The sequence below is a fragment of the Dama dama genome, chromosome X (assembly GCF_033118175.1).
Source record: "Dama dama isolate Ldn47 chromosome X, ASM3311817v1, whole genome shotgun sequence".
NCBI lineage: Eukaryota > Metazoa > Chordata > Mammalia > Artiodactyla > Cervidae > Dama > Dama dama.
The window spans coordinates 122701002-122723278 of record NC_083714.1 but is presented as its reverse complement, the minus strand read 5'-3'; the positions used below and the strand labels follow the sequence as shown (position 1 = coordinate 122723278).

The window sequence follows — 22277 nt, the reverse complement described above, 5'->3', positions numbered from 1 at the left end:
GCAAGCAGTTCTGCATTTTGGAACCCATCCGCGAGCCGAAGCACCAGGGCGTAGGTGGGCTTGTGCCCTTTCCGCGGGCCAGTGATGCTCCCTGCAATGGGCAGCACCAGCTTCCCCCTGCGGCCCTGCTGCAGGCGGGCTCGGCGGCCGGCTCGCCGGGCCCACGTGACCTGCCGCGCGGGACACCGCCTCCGCCGCGCCCAGGCCCCGCCCCATGACGTCACGCTCCCTCAGATTGTCTGAACGTTCCTTCTCTTTCCGCTTTCGGTCATTGGCCGGCCTGGCAGACAGCGCCCCCCCCTTCGCCCCGCCCCCGAAGTCGTGGGGAACGCGGGTGGGGGCGGGGCCTGGGCCGGAGGGGCGGGGCGAGAAGGCTCCGCGCCGGTAAAGGGGCCGCTAGAAGCGCGGTCCGAGCCATCTACTGCCGCCAGCCTGCAGGCCCTCCAGGCTCGCCGCACGCCCCTTCCCCGCCCGCCGCCGTCACCAGGGAAACGGGTCAAGACCGCCCGCCGACCCCAAGCTGGTTTCATGGCAGCCGCGAAGAAAGCAGTTTTGGGGCCCTTGGTGGGAGCAGTGGACCAGGGCACCAGCTCGACGCGCTTTCTGGTGAGCCCGGGATGGGTGCCACTTGAGAAGGTGCTGAACCGGGGCGGGAGCCTTAGAACGCCGGGGCTGGGTGTCGCGTCCCCATCCCGTTCTTTCCACGGCCCGGGGCCCCGGCCACGGGGCAAGAGGAGGAGGCCAAGGGCACCGTAGTGGGACTTGCCACGCTGGAGCCGCCCCGCCCGGCCTGGGGGAACGCGGCCTCTCGCGACCCCCGCGGCTGAGCTGAGTAGCCCTGGCCTCGGTGGTGGAGAGTGACCGCCTACTGATGGGGGGGATTCCTTCCCCGAAGGGAGCTAGGACTCATTGAGCATCCGTGCAGAGCGGCCCGCCTGCAGCCGGGGACAGGTGGCCACACTGACCGCTGCTGCAGCCTTCCCCAGAAGCATTTGGCCTGCCCGGCTCAGGACGTCCTTGGATGGGGGGAAGCTGTGTCACGGCTGTGGGAGCCTAACACAGCGTGTTGTGGAGCAGTCAAACAAATATAGTGTTTGCGTGATGGTGCCTTGTCATCCTCTCCCACAGACATTGCAGAAGGTAGAATGCTCGGGGCTGGCGAGTGGCAGAACACGTTAGGAAAAAGTCACACTACACTGCTTTTACTGGAATCTTGATTTCATTTCGAAGCTTCGTAAATTTCATTTCCGATACTTTGCCTGTTACAAAGATGACTGTCCTCTCGGCACTTCACAGCATAAAGTGACAGGGAAATTGTTTCTCTTTTTATTTGCCATGTGTGACAGCAGAGTTTTGCCATAATGGAGTGCTATTTAAGTGACTCTCTGCTGATTGATTTGTTTGGGGCAATTAGGAAACTTGCTCTTAAAGTGATCTAGTACTGAGTTCAGTAAGATCATTTAAAAGTAATTGAAATAAATTGTTGTTGGTTAAGAGCTCATTCTTTCAATGGACATTTGACTAACCTGGCAAGTTGATATAAATATTTAATGATTGGTTAGCTCCCTCTTCACTTCTTTGTCTCAATTCATGTTTTCATGTCTTCTTTAGTATGTATACATTGTATATACCTTATATATATATTTTTTTTCAGAACTCTATTTAGTTGACCACTTGACTAAAACCTGCATTTGTACCTTCATTTTGATATTCATCTCTCTTGTCTAAAGTCAGAAGCTTTCAGTCCAGTTTTAGCTTGGTTCTTATTTAATGACTTACTCTGGTTTGAGCTGCCAAGACCTAATTCTCCTGTTTCTTACATTGTTTATCTTTTAATCAGACAGGGCAGGTTTCACTTTGTCTTATTTTCATATAAATATTTATAAAGTAACCCTGAATCATAGGTAAGAAAGATCACCTAACTAGATTTGATTAATAAAGTACACAGTCATCACTACCATCTTCCCAAATTAAGAAAGACCATTAAGACATGTGTGCTAACTGTGGGTTGAGTTTTGAAGCCACATTCAAGAATTGCCCACACAAATGCCTGCAGGGGACAGACAGAGTGAGGAGGAAGGCTGGAGAGCAGACTCAGGCTAAAGGGACAGCCTCTAGCTGCCAGGCAGGAACACTCGCCTCAGGTTGCACAAGCTTCAGATTCTTTAAGAAAAATTGGTAGTCAAGCGTTTTCAGTGAAATCTTCCTGTCCTTACATGTTGGCAACTAGTTGCTAACGGAGTGTAGGGGCCAAACCAAACATGGCAGTTGTTCCCAAGTTTATACAGCCTTTGCCCTCTCTGAAAGTGGATATAATATTTCCTAACTCTGTAGGCTGCCTTTTGAGTTGCCAGCCTGACTGCGTTGGTCTTCCTTTTGACTTGTCAATGTTGCTGTACATGGGGCTTCCCTGGAGGCTCAGAGGGTAAAGAATCTGCCTGCAATTCGGAAGACCCACGTTCAATCCCTGGGTTGGGGAGATCCCCTGGAGAAGGGAATGTATTCTTACCTGGAGAACCCCATGGACGGAGGAGCCTGGTAGGCGCTACAGTCCATGAGGTCACAAAGAGTCAGACACAACGGAGTGACTAACACTGTTACCATGCATGTAGCCCAGCAGTCTTCTTTATTTACTGCAGGTTGTTCCTGGCCCCTCAGATTCTGTTGCCCGAGGAGTGTCTTTCTGCATTGGTGGGGAAGGAATGAATCAACCTTCTATTATCACAGTCGGTTGTTCAGCGATTGACATGAATAGCAGGAGCCTTTAAGAAGTCGGCTGCTGTTTACTGTGCCTTGATCTCAATGAGTAAGCTAAGGTGCACATTCAGAAGGCTCCCATCCTGCTTATAGAGTGATGTTTAAAAGTTGATCAGTAAAGTTTCCTGCTCCTTGAGAAACAACTCTTCAAGAAAGCTTCAGAGGTAGATAGAAGACTACCTATGTGAAGAGATCCTGGGTGAAGTAGAGAAAAATCTGGCAATGGTTTAGAAAGGTTTTTTTTTTTTTTCTCCCTTGGTTATAAGGAAAGAAGTTGCTAAACCACTCTCTGCAAAATTCAGATAATAGATTTTCTGAACAAGTGCTTCAGTCCCAAGGTGATCCCCAGGGGTTGTTCCAGTCATATTGTTCCACATCATAATTATGACTTCAAAATAATTGCTTACCTTCTCAGGAAAGAATACAACGGATAAGAACTGTCATAAGGAAGCTTATAAAGTGAAAAGTATTAAAATAATTTACAGGCCATTATTCATTGCATTTGCGTGTCTCATTCAGTGTTCACAAGACCAATCACCTCACTGAGCTTCCCTGTCCCTTTTTCTATGCCAGATACATTTTTTTCTCCCATAAAAGACACAAGATTTCTTTATTCATGTTCTCTCATCCAAGGGAAATGCCTCCTCCCCATTTTCCCATATCTGCTTCTTGAAATTCTGTTCTGCCTCCAAATAGTGGCTCAGTTACCATCTCTTGGTGGAAGTCTTTGCTCAAACCCTTACTCAGAATTTCTCCCCCTTCCTAGAGCATTCTTTTTATGTCTCTGTTAATAGCTCTTATCAGCTTTACTTTGTGTTATTATATATCTGCTGAACTTAAAGCAGGAACCTCCTTTTGGAGACTTGTTCATCTTTGTATTCCTTAAAATGTCTTGGTCAACATGACAAATGAGCACCCGTCTTCTCTACAGGGAGCACTTTACACATATTTCTTCAAAAGATTTTTATAGGTCAACTGAATTTTAATTCTGATTCTCCTTTTTATCTTGTCAAAAAATCTTAAACCTCTCTGACTTGGGTATGTCTGATTACTTAATTGCTTCTCTTTTAGTAATAGAGCTGCAAATTTAGAATGTGTTCATTTCTTCCTCTAGTAGTCAAAGATTTAACCTGGAGACTCTAGGCATGTTTTGCACCAAAGGAAAATTTCCAACTTGTCTGATAGGAAAGTGAACTGGGCTTGGCAGGGGTTTACCCAGATTGCAGAGTAGGAACTTCTTGGAAAGAGAATTGGTGTAACAGGTTTAAAGGAGGGGCCATTTCTTTATAAGACAAAAGCTTCAGCTTAAACAGTCAACTTCCTTCTTTAATTTGGTGGCTTTGTTGTTTCCCCATTAGATTGACTGTTAAAAAAAAATGACTCCACCTAGAAGGGTAGAATGGGGTAGGAGGTGGGAGGGTGGCTCAAGAGGGAGGGGATGTGTGTATATTGACGGCTGATTGATGTTGATGTATGGCATAAATCAATACAACATTGTAAAGCAATTATCCTCCAATTAAAAATACATTAAAAAAACAAAGGCTTGGATTTGTGTTGTGCCTGTGATGTGTCAGGTACTCATTGAGGACTTTCCATTTAATCCTCATAACTGTGATGTAGGTAGTATTATCGAGCTTCTTTACACAGGTGATTAGAACATGATGGGGAATGTGTCCAAGGTTGCAGAGTGACTGGTGGAACTGGGATTCAAGTCCAGGTCTCTCCCAGTCAGAAGCCTATCAGCCTAACTCCTCCTACCTTCAGTAGGCTCCCCAGTTTTCTGAGTACAGTTGTTTCTCCGTATCCAGGGGATTGGTTCCAGGTCCCCCATGGATACAAAAATTGTAGGATGCTCACATCCCTTACATAATGAAAAAGCATGTCACTTGCATATAATCTAGGCACAACCTCCCTTATGCTTTAAATCCTCTCTAGATGACTTAAACCTAACACAATGTAAATACTGTGTAAGGAGTAAATACAGTATATACATGTAAATATATGTAAATACAGTATAGATGTTGTACACATAGGTGCCAGGCACAGGGTAACTTCACGTTTTGCTTTTTCGAACTTTTTGGAATCTTTTTTAGAAAACACTTTGGATCTGCAGTTGCTCAAATCTGTAGAAGTGGAACCATGGATGTGGAAGACCGACTGTGGAGGGGAGATAGGAGGCTGAGCACTTACCAGTTCTGATTATGGTCACAGATGAATCTTCACCAAGTAAAACAGACTTACATACTGGTTTCACAATATTTTTTTAAAGGTTGCCTTTGAATAAGTACTGCTGGTTTTGATCATCTTGTGACTCAGATTAAGTGGGGCCTGGGCAGGGCTTAGGTGTAGTCACCGTGCATAATGGTTGCATAACCATTTTGTTCCAATAGCCAGCTTCTGTGAAGAATGACTTGAATTGTAGCTCCATGCTTATTTTGGCAGGAAACATTGCCTTGGCCCCAGTTGTCTCATCATACTTAGAGATCTCAAGGTTAAGGGATAGGTTTCCGCTTTCTTTCTTTCGTTTATGTATTCAACACATAAATATTAAGCACCCATTAGGGGACAGGAACTAATGAACAGTGAATTTGGTAAAATGAATTTGGCCCACAGCTGGAATGAGACCCCTCTTATATAATAAATGTAACTGTGTTTTCCAAGCCCCACTAAGTTGGTTTTCTTTCTTGCCCATCACATTACAGAAATGGTAAGAACATCTCATCAGAGGGCTGCCACCCTCTCTTGTCCTCTTGTTGCATAAACATAAATGTTTAGAGCCTTCAGTTTGGACTACCATGAGGGGCAGAGTGGTATCTTTTTTTCCCCCCTCTCCAAAGCTTAACACAATGTTTGGCATCTGGTAGGTGCTCCTTGAAGTTCCCTGGTGGTTCAGTGGCAAAGAATCTGCCTGCCAATACAGGAGACACAAGAGACATGGGTTCGATCCATGGGTCAGGAAGAACCGTGGCAGAGGAAATGGCAACCCACTCAAGGATTCTTGCCTAGAGAATCCCATGGACAGAGGAGCCTGGTGGGCTACATACAGCCCATAGGTTCGCAAAGTATTGGGCACAACTTAACGACTAAATAATAGCAACAACAGAAGTGCTTGTTGCATGAATAGACATCAGCAGAGAGAGGCCTCCAGTTCTCGATGTGTTGTCTAGAACTCTTGGACTGAAATACTAGAAAGGGAAAACTTGTGGGGTCTTGGGAGAAGTTGGATTTAACAACTATAGTTATACTAGAGGTATGTATAAATACATGCTATTGAATATAACCTCACTTTTTAAAGAAAAAAATGCCACTTGCTACGTTTTCTTTACTTCTCTGGCCTTGGGAAGATGCCATGATGCCGTTTGTGGTCAAGTTTGCAATGTAACATGTTCGTAGCTAGTATTTTTATTTTAGATGCTACAGATTTACATAATATCATGGTGTTTTAGAGAGAGAGTTTGCATTCCTGAAAAATGTCTTACCCAGTAGAGTGTGGCATGAGTAGGCTAGTGGGGAAATCACGTGGGGAGGGAAGTGAATGCATGTTTATGATGTGATGCTTGAGTTAGTCACAGGGTGGGTGAGGCAAGCCTGAAAGACAGTTACTTAGTAAGGACTGTATTTTGTGTCTCCACTATTCCCCTTTGGCTGAGACAAAAAAGGTGGTCATTGTTTCAGAAAGTTCTTTTTAAACAGTTTTGATAGAAGTAATTTTCCTTGTTTTAGGTTTTTAAGTGTCCCCCTCTTCCAAATCTGGAAATGGATCATAATTTAGGCACAGCGGTGAATATGGACCAATGACTTCTAATTCTCCTGCTTATAATAGAGATAGTAGTAGTGAGTGTCAGCAGCAGTAGTAGTAGTAACAGCAGTAGTGGTAACATCTTTTGGGTTTCTGCTATGTGCCAGCACTATGCTGAACTTCTCTTTTCCTACCTGAACTTGTTTCTGCAGGTTTTCATTGCCCTCTCCCACCAAAAACAAACTCTGGAACTGAGACATGATTTGGGCTTAGAGATGAATACAGAACTGGTGATTTTTTTTTTAATAAATCCAAACTCTTGTCACCTATCTGCTACCACCTATCTGTGGTAGTAGTAATAACAGGAACAGTAATCAAAATAGCACTGATAACAACAGTAGTGCTAACATCTTTTGGATACATGTTGTGTGCTCGCCCTGTATGAAATACTTTTCATACATTATTTAGTCCTTTGCAGATGGAAAAATCAGCAACTTAGAAAAGTTAAAGTCAGACGGCTGACATGGGGCTTCCATGGTGGTCCAGGGGTTAAGGGCTTCCCCGGTGGCACTAGTGGTAAAGAACCTGCCTGCCAATGCAGGAGATGTAAGAGACACAGGTTCTATCCCTAGGTCGGGAAGATCCCCTAGAGGAGGGTATGACAACCCACTCCAGTATTCTTGCTTGGAGAATCCCCATGGACAGAGGAGCCTGGAGGGGCTACAGTCCATGGGGTCGCAAAGAGTCTGACACAACTGAAGCGACTTAGCACGCACGCCAGTGGTTAAGACTCCATGCTCCCACTGCAGGCGGCACCTGTTCAGTCTCTCTTCTTGGTCAAGGAAAATCCCACATGCTGTGCTGCATGGCCAAAAAAAGACAAAAAAACACAACCAAAAAACTGATATGGATAGGGCTGAGCTTGACCCCCAGCCCAAGCTCTTCCAGGTCTGTGCTTTTTGCCTCCATGTGACATCAAGCATGAGGCTCTCAACTACCTTTCTGGCTCACATGCAGTTCTAAAACTCTCTCTCTCTCTCTCTCTTTTAATAGACGTATGGTTGACACAGAAGGTCATGTAAGTTTAAGATGTACATTTGTGTTTTTTGATATATTTGTATATTGCCATATGATTACCACCGTAGCATTATCTCCGTAGCTCTGCCTTGTCACATCATTCTCACTTATTTTTTTTGGTGGAAACCATTAAGGTCGAGTCTCTTAGCAACTTTGAAGTTTCTGGTACATTACCATTAATTCTAATCACTCTGCTGTGCATCAGCTCTCCAGGACTTATTTATCTACTAGTTCCAAGTTTCTACCCTTAATGGATCTCTTTCAGCTACGTCCTCAAACATTAGCAACTGACTTCTGTGTGTCTTCACTCAAACAGAGGTTATTTAGAATGAAACTGGCAATCTCTTTACCCCTTCCATACTGTAATTACTGCTTCTTCCCATACCTTTGTTTTGTAACATTGCCTACTCTTTTTTTTTAAACTTTTTATTTTATATTGAGGTATAGCCAATTAACAATGTTGGGGTGGTTTCAAGTGAACAGCGAAGGGACTCAGTCATACATATACATGTATCTATCCATTCTCGCCCAAACTACCCTCTCATCCAGGCTGCCACATAACATTGAGCACAGTGTCCTGTGCTGTAAGTAGGTCCTTGTTGGTTATCCATTTGAATATAGCAAAATACTGCCTACTCTTGTAACCTGTAACCTGTCATCCTTGAGTATTTCTCCTTTTTTGTCATTCCTCCCGATCCAAGCCCTTGATGCATCTAAATACTTATACCTCCCAAACTGAATATCTCAGTAATGCACTTCATTCAGTGCCCACGGCTGCCACGACACCTCTAGGCATCTTACATGGATCACTGCAGACACATACATCCTCAGCTGCTTTCCCTGCCTCAGCCTACCTTCCCCACTGTTCCCAGTTTTAATCTGCAAATTACATCTTCTGAGAGCCCTTCTCTGACTCCCCCCAAGTGTGGGTTGGATGTCCTTCCTCCTCTTGATAGCATAGGCAGCCCTACATTAGAAAACCTCTTCGTATTCTCTGCTACTTAATGGATGAAAACATCGCAATTAGTCCTGGTATGATTTTGTACTGGAAAAGCTCTGGTATTTAGAAAACCTAGAGCTTAGCCCTGTTTTGTCAGTCCTATCCCATCTCTTGGAGCTCAGTTGGTACGTCAGAGAGCATTCTGTTAGGTTCATGGGTTTCAGTTTGTATTGTCATTTTGCTTTCTGCCTTGGAACTCCATGGTTAAGCACACTTCTTAGTGACTTAGTGAAGTCGCTCAGTCGTGTCCGACTCTTTGCGACCCCACGGACTGTAACCTACCAGGATCCTCAGTCCATGGGACTTTCCAGGCAAGAATACTGAAGTGGGTTGCCATTTCCTTCTCCAGGAGATCTTCCCGACCCAGGGATCGAACCTGGGTCTCTCGCATTGTAGGCAGACGCTTTACCGTCTGAGCTACCAGGGAAGCCCCAAGCACACTTCTAGAAGAATTTAAATCTGGAAGCTGAAGTCAGTAAAATATGAAATCTAAGGTAGGGTGTAGTCCAGAGACTGAGCTAAAATTCTCTGTCCCTCCCTCCCTCCCAGCTTTTGAAGGGTTCTAGAGATGCGGGGAGGGCACTGAACACTGGCTCAGATCTCTTCCAGATCCCATAAACTCTTGTGTATTCCTTTAAATGAATTTTCTTAAAATGAATTTTTTAAAATAGAGTTTCTATTCTGTGCCATTGTGTGTCTGCAGTTTGGACTGATCTTTAAATTGAGTTTCAAACTTGAAAAGGGTGAAAAAGATGAGGGGCATCTGTAACTCAGGGGTGTTTCTCCCTTGCCATCTAACAGTTTTTACACGAATGACCATGCTACTCATTTTATAAAGCAAATTGTATACCCATTGCCATCTTTCAGTGACAGTGGCTTTTGCAGTCTGCCTGAAAAGAACAGACTAGCATTTTGCTCCTGGGTAATGTGTTGTCATTGGAGTTACCTACCCACCAGCCATAGAGTCTTATGGAAACATCCTTAGGTTACTTTGGATACTTGTCCACCTGCAGACAAATGGATAATCAGGAGGCTCCATTACAATTACTCATGTGAAGCTAGGTGTATGAGAAAAGCACTGCTCTACAACTTCACTGTCCAATATGGCAGCCACTGGTCTCAGGTGGCTATTGATCACTTTGAATGTGATTAGTCTGAATTGAGTTGGACCAGAAGTATAAAATCTATACCAGATTTCAAAGACTTAGTACTAAAAAAGTAGACAAGCTAATCAATTTTGTATTGATCTCATCTGTTGAAATTATTTTAGATATATTGGTTTAAAAATGTGATTAAGATTAATTTTACCTGAGAAAATTTTAAATTATAAATTTATGTTATGAATTATATGTGGCTTGCATTTGTGACTTGCATTATATTTTTGTTGGATGGTGATCCACAAAGAAAGTTGCAGATTCTAAAATAGTACATCTAAAACCTGCCCCATACACTGGGGAGTGGTGCACAGGGTCAGATCCTAAACAGCTAAAGGTGATGTCCATTTTCTCCTCAGAGTCAGAGCTCTAAAGAAGTAGAGAGGTCCAGACTTCATCCTCTTACATCCACATGTTCTGTGATCAGACATCACTCTCTAATATGCCAGATAGGATTTGCCAGATTCCTTTCCTTTTCTGTGACTATTACAACAACGTTTAAATCCATTTTTGTGTGTGTGCGTGAGTCCTGACATTAGCCTACTTAAAACTAGGGGGTGATGGAAGAGGAAGCCTACTCCATTCATAGCTCCCTAGGTCCACTGCCGAAGTCTTTTATGAATCCATCCACCAAAAAGGCACACCTTATTTTAAAAAAAAAATTTAATTGGAGGATAATTGTTTTGCAATATTGTGTTGATTTCTGCTGTACAACAACACGAATCAGCCATAATTATATGTGTATTCCCTCCCTCTTAAGCCTGCTTCCTGCTTCCCATCTCACCCCTCTTGTTTCTTGTTCCAGAGTCCTTTAGGGACTTGTAGACTTTGGGAGCAGGAGTAATATGAGGAGACATTATACAACTATGGCTTCCTATTAGAGTTTCTGCCATATAACCATTTCCCATTTGATTTAATAATGTATCTCCTAATAAGTACCTGATAAACCCCAGTGTTTTAGATATTCAACAAATATTTATTAATTACTGACTCTAGGCCAGGCACTATTCCAGGCCCTAGAGAAACTTTAGAAATGGAGTGGACATCCTAGAAACTTACACTAATGCTTAAGTTGTAAATTACTGGTATATTACACTGGTTTCTGCCAGCTGCCTTTTATTTATGATGTGTCAGGTTAACCTTTGACTTGTGAGATATTTTATCTCCTCAGAGGACTTGAGAATTTGCCTTCTTGTTTTCATTATGTTTATCACTTCCTCCCCAAAAGATGATGTGTGTGGTGAGTAGGGAGGTGAGCAGCAATAAGACTCACCATGTGTTTTCCCTTATTACTTTGTCTTTCTGAGTCTGTCTTCAGTGAGGAATTTTCTCCCACAGGAAACCTAGGCCTGGAAACACTTTCTTAATTGGAGGTGACTTCACTGCTGCAATTAGAGTGATTGGGGAAGTTAATTTTAATTAAAATAAAAACTCTTAACTTTGAAAGACTAAGTCATGTGATACTTAAATATAGATATACCCAGGTGAAAAATAATACTTGGGAAAGAAGTTGTTAGGTTTTTAGGAAGCGTTATTTTAATGGTGTTAAAATTGCAGAGGCTAGTACTGCATTTATTCTTTGGTAGCTTTCCTCCACGGGTTTTAATGTTTTATAATCAAGGGTTACCAATTCATGTCACAGAGAGCACTCAGCTTGATGCCATGGTCGGTCCTCTTCTCTCCTTCCTGGTAACGACTCTCCTTGGCTCTCATAAGAGTTAGATGCATTGTTATACTTTCCTTCAAAGGAATTTTACACAAGATGCTTTCCTGCCTGGGCATCTATGATTCCTGTTTCTACATGCAAGATGGATACAGAATGGAACCTGACACTATCACTGTCAGCACTGATCCAGCTCTTTTATTTTTGGTTTTCCTAATCTCTAAAAGAAATCCATACTATTCACTGGTTGATGTATTAAATTTCCTACATCTGGAATCATTTTTTGAAGAATGAAGAATTGCCTCTTCAGCATTACCTTTAACAGATTTTCATTTTATCTAAAAAGAAGTTATTTCTGAAGTTACCTTATAACTTGCATGATTCTATCTGAAGAGAATGTAGAACATCTTGCCAGGCATTTCCTCTGAAATGATTTTTCTCTCAGTGAATAAGAACTTCAGTTGCCTAATAACTTTTGAACGTCTTTGCTGTCTACCTGCATTTCTTACTCTACTCTTGCAATATATTTTTCAGGTTTTCAATTCAAAAACAGCCGAACTACTTAGTCATCATCAAGTGGAAATAAAACAAGAGTTTCCAAGAGAAGGGTATGTTTCCTAATTTAATATGTAAAGATACCTCATGTTTATTAGTCCATCTCAACCCACCTGTCCTATGCCTCGGTAAAGTACACTTGAACAAACACCCTCCTGAGAAGACAAGGAATAGGTATTAGTCAAGAAAAGAAGCGGTAACTTGGGACTTCCCAGATGGTCCAATGGTTAAGAATCTGCCTTGCAGTGCAGGGAACTTGGTTTCTATCCCTGGTCAGGGAACTAAGATCTGACTTGCCAAGGAGCCACTGAGCCCATGTGCCATAACTCAGACTCGGCTTAGCAAAAAGAATAAATAAAATAAGTAAATATATATATATATATATATATAAAAGAAGCACTAACTTGGTAGGTCAGCAAAAATGTGGATGACTGATGGCTTAGAAATTCAGGGACAAAAAAAAAAAAAAAGAAATTCAGGGACAGAAAAGGAGTAATAAAGTAATAAAGCAAAGGTGTATTAGATATCAGAAATTCCACATTGACTTTGAAGTCATTTAGTTTTATGTCTTCATTATTGTCAAGCTGCTTCTCTCCTGATGTGCATGTGAGGGTTTTTTCCTTAATAAAGAAATGGTTTTTTTTTAAATTCATATATCTTAACATCTGCTACTAAATCATTCTTTTGGGAAATAATGTTCATATGTAGTAACTGTAGTATTACTAATATGCATGCATTATATAGTCCATATACATGTACTGTACGGTGTTCAAAAATTGATATTTATGATACAACCACTTTGAAAAACTATGTGGCAGTTTCTTATCAAATTACTCATATATCTGCTGCATTCCACTCTTAGGAATTCATCCAAGAGAAGTGAAAGCATAGGCCTATAGAAAGACTTATCTACATGAATGCTTATAGTAGCTTTGTTCATAATAAAACTGGAAACCCCTCAAATGTTTGCCGTCAGTAAACAATGAATATACTATTCATCAGTAAACAATAACAGTGAAATACTGTTAGACAGTTTTAAAACAGTGACCTGATACACGCAGCAACATGGTTGAATCTTTTTAATATCATGGAAAATGAAAAAAAGCTGGGCATAGGAGAAAACATCCTATATGACTATCTAAAATTTAAGAAGATGCTGAACTAATTAGGATGATAAGAATCCCGAAAGTGGTTGCCTGTGAGTGTGTGATTGACTTGAAGGCATGAAAGAACTTTTCTGGTGCAATGGAAATATTCTGTATCTGGATGTAGGTGTTGGTTAAATTGGTATATGCATTTGTTGAAACTCAACAAATGTGTGTGCTTTAGATCTGTTCATTATATTGTAAAGTTTACTTCAATTTAAGAAAGAGGAAAACAAAGCAGTGTCTTACCAGATTTTCCATTAAGAATATTCTCCTATGTTTCAGGGAATTCCTTTGTTTAATTATAAAAGTTATTGACATGTTTCTAGCATTTGAATGACTATCCATAGACCTGATCCCATTGCAGTTTAAAAGAGAGGATAGTTAGTCTTGGAGGGATAGAAATTAGAAATATGTGGAAGGAGATCGTGTTTTTGGAAAGAGAAAATTTAGAGACAGAATTCGTAGCTTGGGAAAGCTGGGCAGACCTGGAGGAAGGCTGAGAAGAAAGGCATTTGGCATTCCCTTGCTACTTCCAGATTGTAGCGTAGGATTCTTTTAACTTGTGTCATTTCTACTTTTCCATAGATAAGGTATGTCATTTGTTTCTCCCAGATATTTATCCTTGTCATTTATTATAAGCCATTCATCCTTCTGAGGTCCTTGTGCCTTACATACAATTGCACAGGGATTTGGTCTGAAAACTTGGACCAATCACTTGTCTATATGACATAGTTCTTGGAAGGAATTAAAAATGTTTCCCTACTTTCTAATGAAACATATTAGGAAAAATCATGACAAAAGTGATTAATATACTTATTTGACTTTAGAATTTGTTGTGCTTCATAAATAAATAAACAAATATATAAGGAAGGAAATCAGTCAGTGCGTCTAAAGAATAATATCTGTATCTAGTCGGTTTAAAAATGACTAATGACTAGTGAAATGTGAATATTATCAGAATTCATCAGACCTACAAGATATAAAAAATTGGGGAACTTATTTCTCGCTAGATTTGAAAAAATGATTTTAAAACAGGTAGAATATCTGCTGTTTGTGGCCTAGTATTACCTCCTTTCAAATGGTTAATTACTGTATGAAGAATAATAAAAATGTAAGGGAAATTGGCCCTTCTTTAAGTCATTTCTTTAGAATATTGGATATGCCTTGCTTATCTGATTTTCTTTAGTTTATGCAGCCACATCCTCATAAGTGAACATCTCTAGAGAAATAAATTATATCTGTCTTGCTTGTTTGTGGACTAACCAAAATACTTTCTTTTGTTTGAAGGTGGGTGGAGCAGGACCCTAAGGAAATTCTGCAGTCTGTCTATGAGTGTATAGAGAAAACGTGTGAGAAACTCGGGCAGCTCAATATTGATATTTCCAACATAAAAGGTATTTTTAATGTTTTACTCTCTCTGTGATTATCTCAATTAAATTCATTCATTCATTCAGCACATACTCGAGTGCCTGCGTAATGGCAAGCATTTCTTCAAGAACTGAGGATACACAATAAATAGGAAGATTGGGTCTCTTTTCTCTTTGCTCTTGGTGCATTTGAGACCACCAAGAAGAGCAGAGAAATATTAGCTAATTTCAGATATGGATAAGTTCCACGCAGAAAATAAAACCCAGTGATATGGTAGAGTATACGGAGAAAGGCTTCTTTTAGATTAGAAGACCAGAGAAGGCCTCTCTGAGGAGGTGACCCTTTTTCTGATGTCTCGGAGGCCAAAAGGGGCCAGCCATACAAATATCTGGGGGAAGAGTGTTTGAGGAAAAGAAAGTAGCATGTGCAAAGGCCCTGAGTGGGTATAAGCTTGGCCAATTCCTGGATCAGAAAGAAGGCTAACATGTCAAAAACAACATAAAAGAAGGGTTGTTTCTTACAACCTGATAAAGGCTTTCAGTAGGAATTGAAATCTGGAAAGTGGATAGGGCCTTGTTGGCCACAGTTAGGAGTTTGGATGTTGTTCTTAGTGTCACAAGGAGCCATGAGAAGGCTTTAAGTGAGGTGATAGAGGATAACAGGATCTGACTTGCAGTTTGGAAACAACTTCCTGACCGCTGTGTGAAGAGTGGATAGGAAAGGTGTAAGTGTGGACGCAAGGAGACTGGTTTGGAGACCACCCTGGAAGTCCTGAGAGAGAGAGGACAATGCCTTGATCAACAGTGGTCGTAGTGAAGGTGAGGAGAAAGGGCCAGAACTTGCTGATGAATTGGACGTCAGGGGAACAGAGAGAGTACTGGGGTGAGGGGGAGAGATGGGTCACAGATGAGACTTGGTTTTGTTTTGTTTTCTTCCTGGAGCTCTTGGCTGGTTATAGAGATGGTCTGTACTGAAGAGAGAAAGAATAGAATAAGGAACAGCTTGGAGTGGACGGAGATTATTTGAAATCAAAGCACTTCGTGTATGAAGTTGCCCTAAAATAATTGAGAGTGTGAGATTATTATAGATGCCTCTGTTCATTCCTAGTAGTTTTAACAGAATATCTGCCTATGTTTGACTTTGCTTCATTCATACAGGGAGGAAAAAATAACCCAGACATCTAAAATTTATGTGCTACTAGTGTAAAGGATGAAGGCATGATGTGATTATTGCCATCTACTTAGAGTTTAAATGTTTCTAGCTCTTCATTCAAGGGCTATTCTCTTTCTTCCTTGGCTAATTTGTCTCTAGATTGAGGGAACAATTTGTTGGTGGTGGTGGTTCCTTAATTCATGTCATCTTGGCTCTGAAATTGATTTGCACTCCTAAGTTGAAACATTGATTTTTTTCCCCCAGAGTTTCCCTTATTTCCTAAATAAAGGTCATTTCAAAAAAAGACTAAGCACAATCAAAACTAGTCATTCAGCAAACTCAGAGTGCCTACAATGTGCTAAGTGCCCTTGGGACACAGTGGAACACAAATAGGGTTGTACAGCTGTCAAATGGGAGAAACATGTCAACCCTATTACAAATTCATGGGATACTGTGACAGTGATATTTCTGTTACTGCAGATTTTTACAAGAAATACCCATGGGCAGTTTGATATAGGTTAACAATTTTTTAATCTCCTACCCACATTTTATTCCTACATCTAAGGGAAGAACTCCACACTTCTTTTAGAGTTGCATTCACCAAGTTTTAGATGAGTTGCGTGTGAAAGTGATTGTTGGTCGGTTTTCTTGAATTGTCCTCACAGCTTTCACAGTCTAAACTGTGTAAACATATAAGGCATTCAGCAGCACACTCTGTGGTCAAAATACCCATTAGCAGTGATGTTAATCATCTAGGTGGCTGAACGCCATGTTCAGGAAGTAGACTCCAGAGCCACTGGCCATGATTTCGACCTCATTCTACCTCCCTTACAGGTGAGGTAGCCTGCGGTGTGTTAGCCTTCTGGATCTACTCAGGTGGTTCTTTTTTCTCTTGTTTTTGTGGTGTTCATGAAGATGTCACATAACTGCAGTCCAAGCGACTTGTCTTCCACTTGCACTATCTGCAAGAGTGCTGAACACACAGCTCCCTGCTCTCCGCTCCTCTGTGTCTGGCCAGTGTGAAACTTATGCCCTAATCAAAGTGACCCAGCACTTCCTTCTCAACAAGTCCCAGCCTACGGCCGAGCAAGAGAACATTCCACAAGCCCATCCATACCAGGCCAATTGTGCTAAAAAAAAAAATTTTTTCCCAGATAACTTCTTGAATTGGCGCTGTCAAGGGCCAAGCTTTGGCTAGAGCCCTAGGTCCCAGAAGCCTCATGAGGTAAAGGATTTTCCATCACCCAAACCTAGTTGCAGATGAGGGGACAGGAAGCCATCACAGGTCGTGGAGCCCTTTAGTGGTGGATAACATGCATGCTCAGCTGCCCTTTCTCCTGGTCAAGTCGTCTCTTTCCTGAGCCACACAGATGTTAACCTCAAAATGGCTTGAGTTTTGAGTTGCAGTGTGGCAAATAAATAATTTTTCCCCCACTAAAGAGTGACTCATTGATCACTTACCTGGTAATCACTGAGTTCATCATAGCTGGTTGTATTTCTTTTACAAACTCCAGTTTCATTGGTTTTAGTTGTCCTCATCAGCCGAAGTGTGTTGATTTCAGGTCCCTACAAACAGCGTCTCTAAAATCAGAGTTCACTTTCCAGTTTAACAGCTCACAGGAGCCCAAGACAAGTAAATAGGCTGCTGCTTTCCTTCTTGGCTTAGAGAGCTGGGCAGCTCTGTTGGGCTGTCACTGGACTGAAGGAAATTCTAAGTATACAGACTGACTAGCCATTAGAAAGACTGAAATAATGCCATCTGCAGTAACATGGATGGACATCGAAATTGTCATAGTGAGTGAAGTAAGACAGAGAAAGAGAAGTATTGTATGACATCCCTTATATATGGAATCTAAAAAGAAATGGTACAAGCAGAGTTCCTTACAAAACAGAAGGAGACTCACAGACTTAGAAAACGAACTCATGGTTGCCAAGGGGAAGGATAAGTGGAAGGGATAGTTAGGGAGTGTGAGATGGGCATATACACACTGGTATATTTAAAAGAGATGACTAACAAGGACCTGCTATATAGCACAGGGAATTCTGCTCAGTGTTCTGTGACAGCCTGGAGGGGAGGGGAGTTCAGGGAAGAATGCGTACAGGTTTATGTATGGCTAAGTCCCTTTGCTGTTCAACATTGTTAATTGGCTATACCCCAATAAAAAATTCAAATAAAAAGTATACAGAGTGACAAAACCAGATAAGCTCTCTCATTCATCCTCTGTCATGAGCTACAAACAGAACACAAAATATACTGTTACCAAGTTGAGAGCATCAAATCCTCAGTGATTAGATAGTAGTTCTCACACCCTTGCAAAACAAGGAAGCCCCCACGCCCACTGCCTCACCCTACTCAACACATCCACAGACATTTCCTTCACCTCTCAGACTTGGCCTCTCAGAAGAGGTCTTCTTTGTCCCAAAGCACTTCTCAGCAGTGGCCAGATATCATTTGCAATTGTTACAACTTGCCATAAGCACACGTCTTCCAGACGCTGCTTTCTTAGAAAGCTTTATACTGCTTCCCACATGGACCTTCCAGTAGTCCCAGAGCCTTCCTCTAGGGATTGTATTAGTTTGTGTGTGTGTGCTCAGTTGTGTCCGACTCTATGTGACCCCATGGACATAGCCTGCTAGACTCCTCTGTCCATGGGATTCTCCAGTCAAGAATACTGGAGTGGGTTGCCACTTCCTCCTCCAGGGGATAGTCCTGACCCAGTGTCTCCTGCATTGGCAGATGTACTCTTTACCGTGGAGCCACTTTCTTTTACTATGTGTGTTTTTCATTTTTTTTTTTTTTCAGAAATGTGTTCCAATTATAAGTTATTTTTAAATAAGGATGCCTGTCATCTATAATTCTACAGAGACAACAATGATAACATTCTGGACTATTTCCAAAGGCTTTTTCCTCATTATATTTTCTTAACTGCAGTTATAACTTTTCATAGGCAATCTTAAGCAAAATTTAACCAGGTTTTAAATGTAGCATTTAACTAGTTAATTTTATAATGACACTCAGTGTTGAGGAAAACAAAATCCTAAAAAAGTATCTGCCAGATACAAGAGTAATACATCGGGGTGTTTTGTTTGTTTGTTTTTGTTTTTTTATACATTGGGTTTTATATGTGCCAATGATTATAATATCTGTAGCTAAAAGACTTGTATGTCATAGGCTCTTATTGTAGCTTGACTAGGGTGGCAAATTATGAAACCTAAACATGTTACTCTGAAAAAGGGGGAATTAAAATTGGAAACTATTAAGATAAGTACCTGTGCAGTCAGAAAAGGTTTCTTTCAGGAGCATAGAAAAACCTAGAGGATTTTAGGGTAAAAATGGCAAGAATTCAGCTTGTGAAAGGAGTTCAGAAGTTCAGAGACCTGAATCAGAGAAAGCATTGCCAGACGTGTTTGAGTCTGGAAGAGAGTCCTGAGAAAGCTGGTTCGCTGGACTTTGTCTGCAAGAAAAGCACTTTTGCTTGGCATGAAGGAACCAAATTGAGAGAGAGGGGAAAGAAGGGGTGGTCAGAGTGGAACCTGTGACTGATGACTCAGAGGGCAGTAGCTCTAGATAATGTTCTAAATACCAGGTAGAATGAGCCAATAAGGAAGGGTAGCCTGAAGGGCGTAGAATAGAAACTCCAGGATTGCAACTCAGGAAGCAGACAACTAGTTAACTGCTAATTAATGCAGTGGGGAAGAATAGGAGAGTTTAGTAGAGCATGAATTCCTGATGAGTCCTTATTGTGAAATTCACCTTAACAACCATTGCCAAGGTCCTGCTGAGGTCTCTGACCTCTGCTGTGCCCAGAGCGCTGCTAGGGAATTCCTTTATTTTTGTGTGTCCCACTTCATTCAGTCCCATTCCTTGCGACTGACACTCCACTGTCTGCATAGCAATGATGTCACTGAACGGCAGCCATAAGTAACATGTATGGAGTGGTTACTGTGTGCCAGGCACTGTTTCTTTATTTATTTATTTATTTTTAATTGGAGGGTAATTGCTTTATAATATTGTGCTGATTTCTGTCATATATCAACATGAACCGGCCATGGATATATGTGTGTCCTCGATTTTAATAGGCATCAATTCAGGTTTCCCTTTTTGGAACCTGGTAAGGCTTGCTTGGTGACTCAGATGGTAAAGAATCTGCCTGCAATGCAGGAGACCTGGGTTCAATCCCTGGGTCAGGAAGATCCCCTGGAGGAGGGAATGGCAACCCGCTCCAAGTATCCTTGCCTGGGAAGTTTCATGGACAGAAGAGCCTGGCAGGCTACAGTCCATGGGGTTGCAAGAGTCAGACAGACTGAGTGGCTAACACTTGCACTTTCAAGGTGGGAGTTATTGGTGGTGTCCATTTTACAGAAGATAAAACTGAGACCCAGGGTTACACTGCTAGAAAGCAGAGGCAGTCTGGCTTTGGAGCCTGAGCTCTATTGAACAGTGCCCAATTGCACAATCCCCATTTTGGCTGATCGCCTTGTACACTACTTCATAGAGAAAGTTGAGGCCCTGGCATCTAAATTCCTCAACTTCCTGTCCCTATTCTTAATGTCTGTATCTCTTGCCCCCTTCCCTCCACCACAAGGGCAGCAAATAAGCTTCTGCCCTAGTGAAGCTGCTCCCTGGGTGTTAATCTCATCCCCTCTGTTACTGTAAGAACCAGGATGGTGTCCCATTCATTTCTAGACACCTTCCTCCCCTACCCCCATATTCTTCTTTCTCTTCCTATATTCCGGCAAACATTTTTTCTTCCTTTTGTAAAAAAAAAAAAAATCACCCCCAAATCTCTTCCTTTCACTCTGTGCCTCTAAGTTTCCTGGTAGTGGAATCTCATTCATCTTTGTACGTCTAGGCAAGGTGTTACAATGAGTAACTCTGCTTTGGATGAAGATGATTTAAAACAAGGGAGCTGCTGGTCTCCTTTAGATCTCTGTCGGTCAGAATGTTGCTAGTGTGTTTATTCTGGGGTACAGTGTGAGTAATTTGGACAGATAGGTGCATGTTCCTAGAGGAGGTGGTGAAGGGACTTTAAACCATGCTGTATGGAGGTGGGGGCAGTGGAACGAAATTGGATTATTCAGCTTCGGCAAGGGAAGAAAAGCCTGGAGGGACAGAATAACTGCTTCAGGTGTGAAAGGCTGACCTGTGGAAGGAGTCACCTTATTCTTGTATCTCCAAAGAGTGTGGCAAAGATTGACAGGCGGAAGCAACGAGGAAAAGGATTTTTTTCAAATAGCAAAGCTATGCAGTAGAGATTGGTTTGCCTCATGAGAGATAGTATCTTTTCACTAGAAGTGCTGTCTGAATGGTCTCATAACAGGCAATTCCAGAGATTTGAGCATAATGGGTTGATTATATTGCCTTTAAGGTTAAATTCTGAAAGAGCACCACCACCCTTTAGTCCAGCATATGCAACTCTATACATGTGGGGAATATTAAGAAAAATATACCAATGCTCTTATGCTACCCCAAGTAGTTAAATTAGAATGTTTGCTCCAGGGCCTGGGTACTAGAAATCTATAAAAGCTCTGCAGTTGATTCTAATATACAGCCAGGTCTGAAAACCTCCAATTTAGATGAATCAAGCTAAACTGAATAAAATGGTATGGAATGGTATTTTCCTTAGAGTAACTTACTGTAACTATAGCCCTTGAGTTGTATATAGATTAGTATGAGGTAATTGCCATCACATATTGTACTTATGCCTGATTCAAACTCTATGTCTTGTAAACTATTATTAAAATAAATGAAGAAAACTGAATTTCTAACTAACCATAATACGAGTTTACCCAGCATGAAGGATTCTATCGGTGGCTGGTTTTTTTTTTAATGCAGATGTGTGCGTGCACACACGCAGAGGGAAATTTCTTGTAGCAGTTAGTAAATAAATGAATGAGGTTATTGCTGGTCGCCTCAGCATAATAAATAGGGTGTTGTAAACTGGGGAAGTTATTGCATTCCCTTTCTATAAGCCACCCTGCGAGTCTCTTCGCTATTAATCTGGGTCTGTGTCGTGGTGTGCTGATAGTAAAGAGGGAAGGAGTCTGTAGGAAAAAAAAAAAGAAGCTTGACTTGGAGGTTCATTTTTCTTGGGCCTTTCGAAGAAAATCAACTCAATACTACTACCAATGTTCCAAATGTTTTTTTTTTCCCCCACATTGTTCTGTTTACTTGTGCCTATATATATTAAAAAAAAGAGAACTATCCTCAGATTTTTGCTTGTTTTTTTTTAATTCTTTTCTGTTTAATTTTCTCTTGAAAGCTATTGGTGTCAGTAACCAGAGGGAAACCACTGTAGTCTGGGACAAATTAACTGGAGAACCTCTCTACAACGCTGTGGGTAAGCTGTTGTGCATGGATGTCAAATGCAAGGCCTTTTTCTACTTGCAGATGTGGTCATGCTAAAACATCTGGCTCAAAAAGCATGAAGTCATGTTTCCTATAATCTCAAAGAGTCTTCTAAGAAATGGGTTCTTAGATATTTACCAATTTCAGATAGTTATTCCCATGTTGAATTAACTCTTTCTTTTGCTCTCCCCTTTCTGATAATCTGTATTAGACAAATGAATCAGTATGGCTAGAACTTTTCATAATCCCTGCTGTTTCTGACACCTAAAAGAGATCTCACCTCCTCCTCCCCTCAAAACTCAAGATTACACATGT

At 41.5% G+C, this 22277-nt stretch overlaps 1 protein-coding gene across 4 annotated transcripts in view; it reads left to right on the top strand.

Moving 5' to 3' along the window:
- The first annotated feature begins 357 nt into the window (after positions 1–357).
- The window catches only part of GK (glycerol kinase), a 79351-nt gene continuing 57431 nt past the window's right edge, over positions 358–22277 (top strand). For 2 of the 4 annotated variants that reach the window (XM_061137091.1, XM_061137092.1), the window contains exons 1-4: positions 360–606; positions 11925–11998; positions 14381–14487; positions 21877–21954. In XM_061137091.1, the coding sequence (XP_060993074.1) occupies positions 529–606; positions 11925–11998; positions 14381–14487; positions 21877–21954 (337 nt within the window). In that variant the 5' untranslated portion in view covers positions 360–528. Of the gene's footprint in view, positions 607–4850; positions 4984–11924; positions 11999–14380; positions 14488–21876; positions 21955–22277 lie in introns of all 4 variants that reach the window. The other 2 variants (XM_061137090.1, XM_061137089.1) reach the window with 2 other exon arrangements.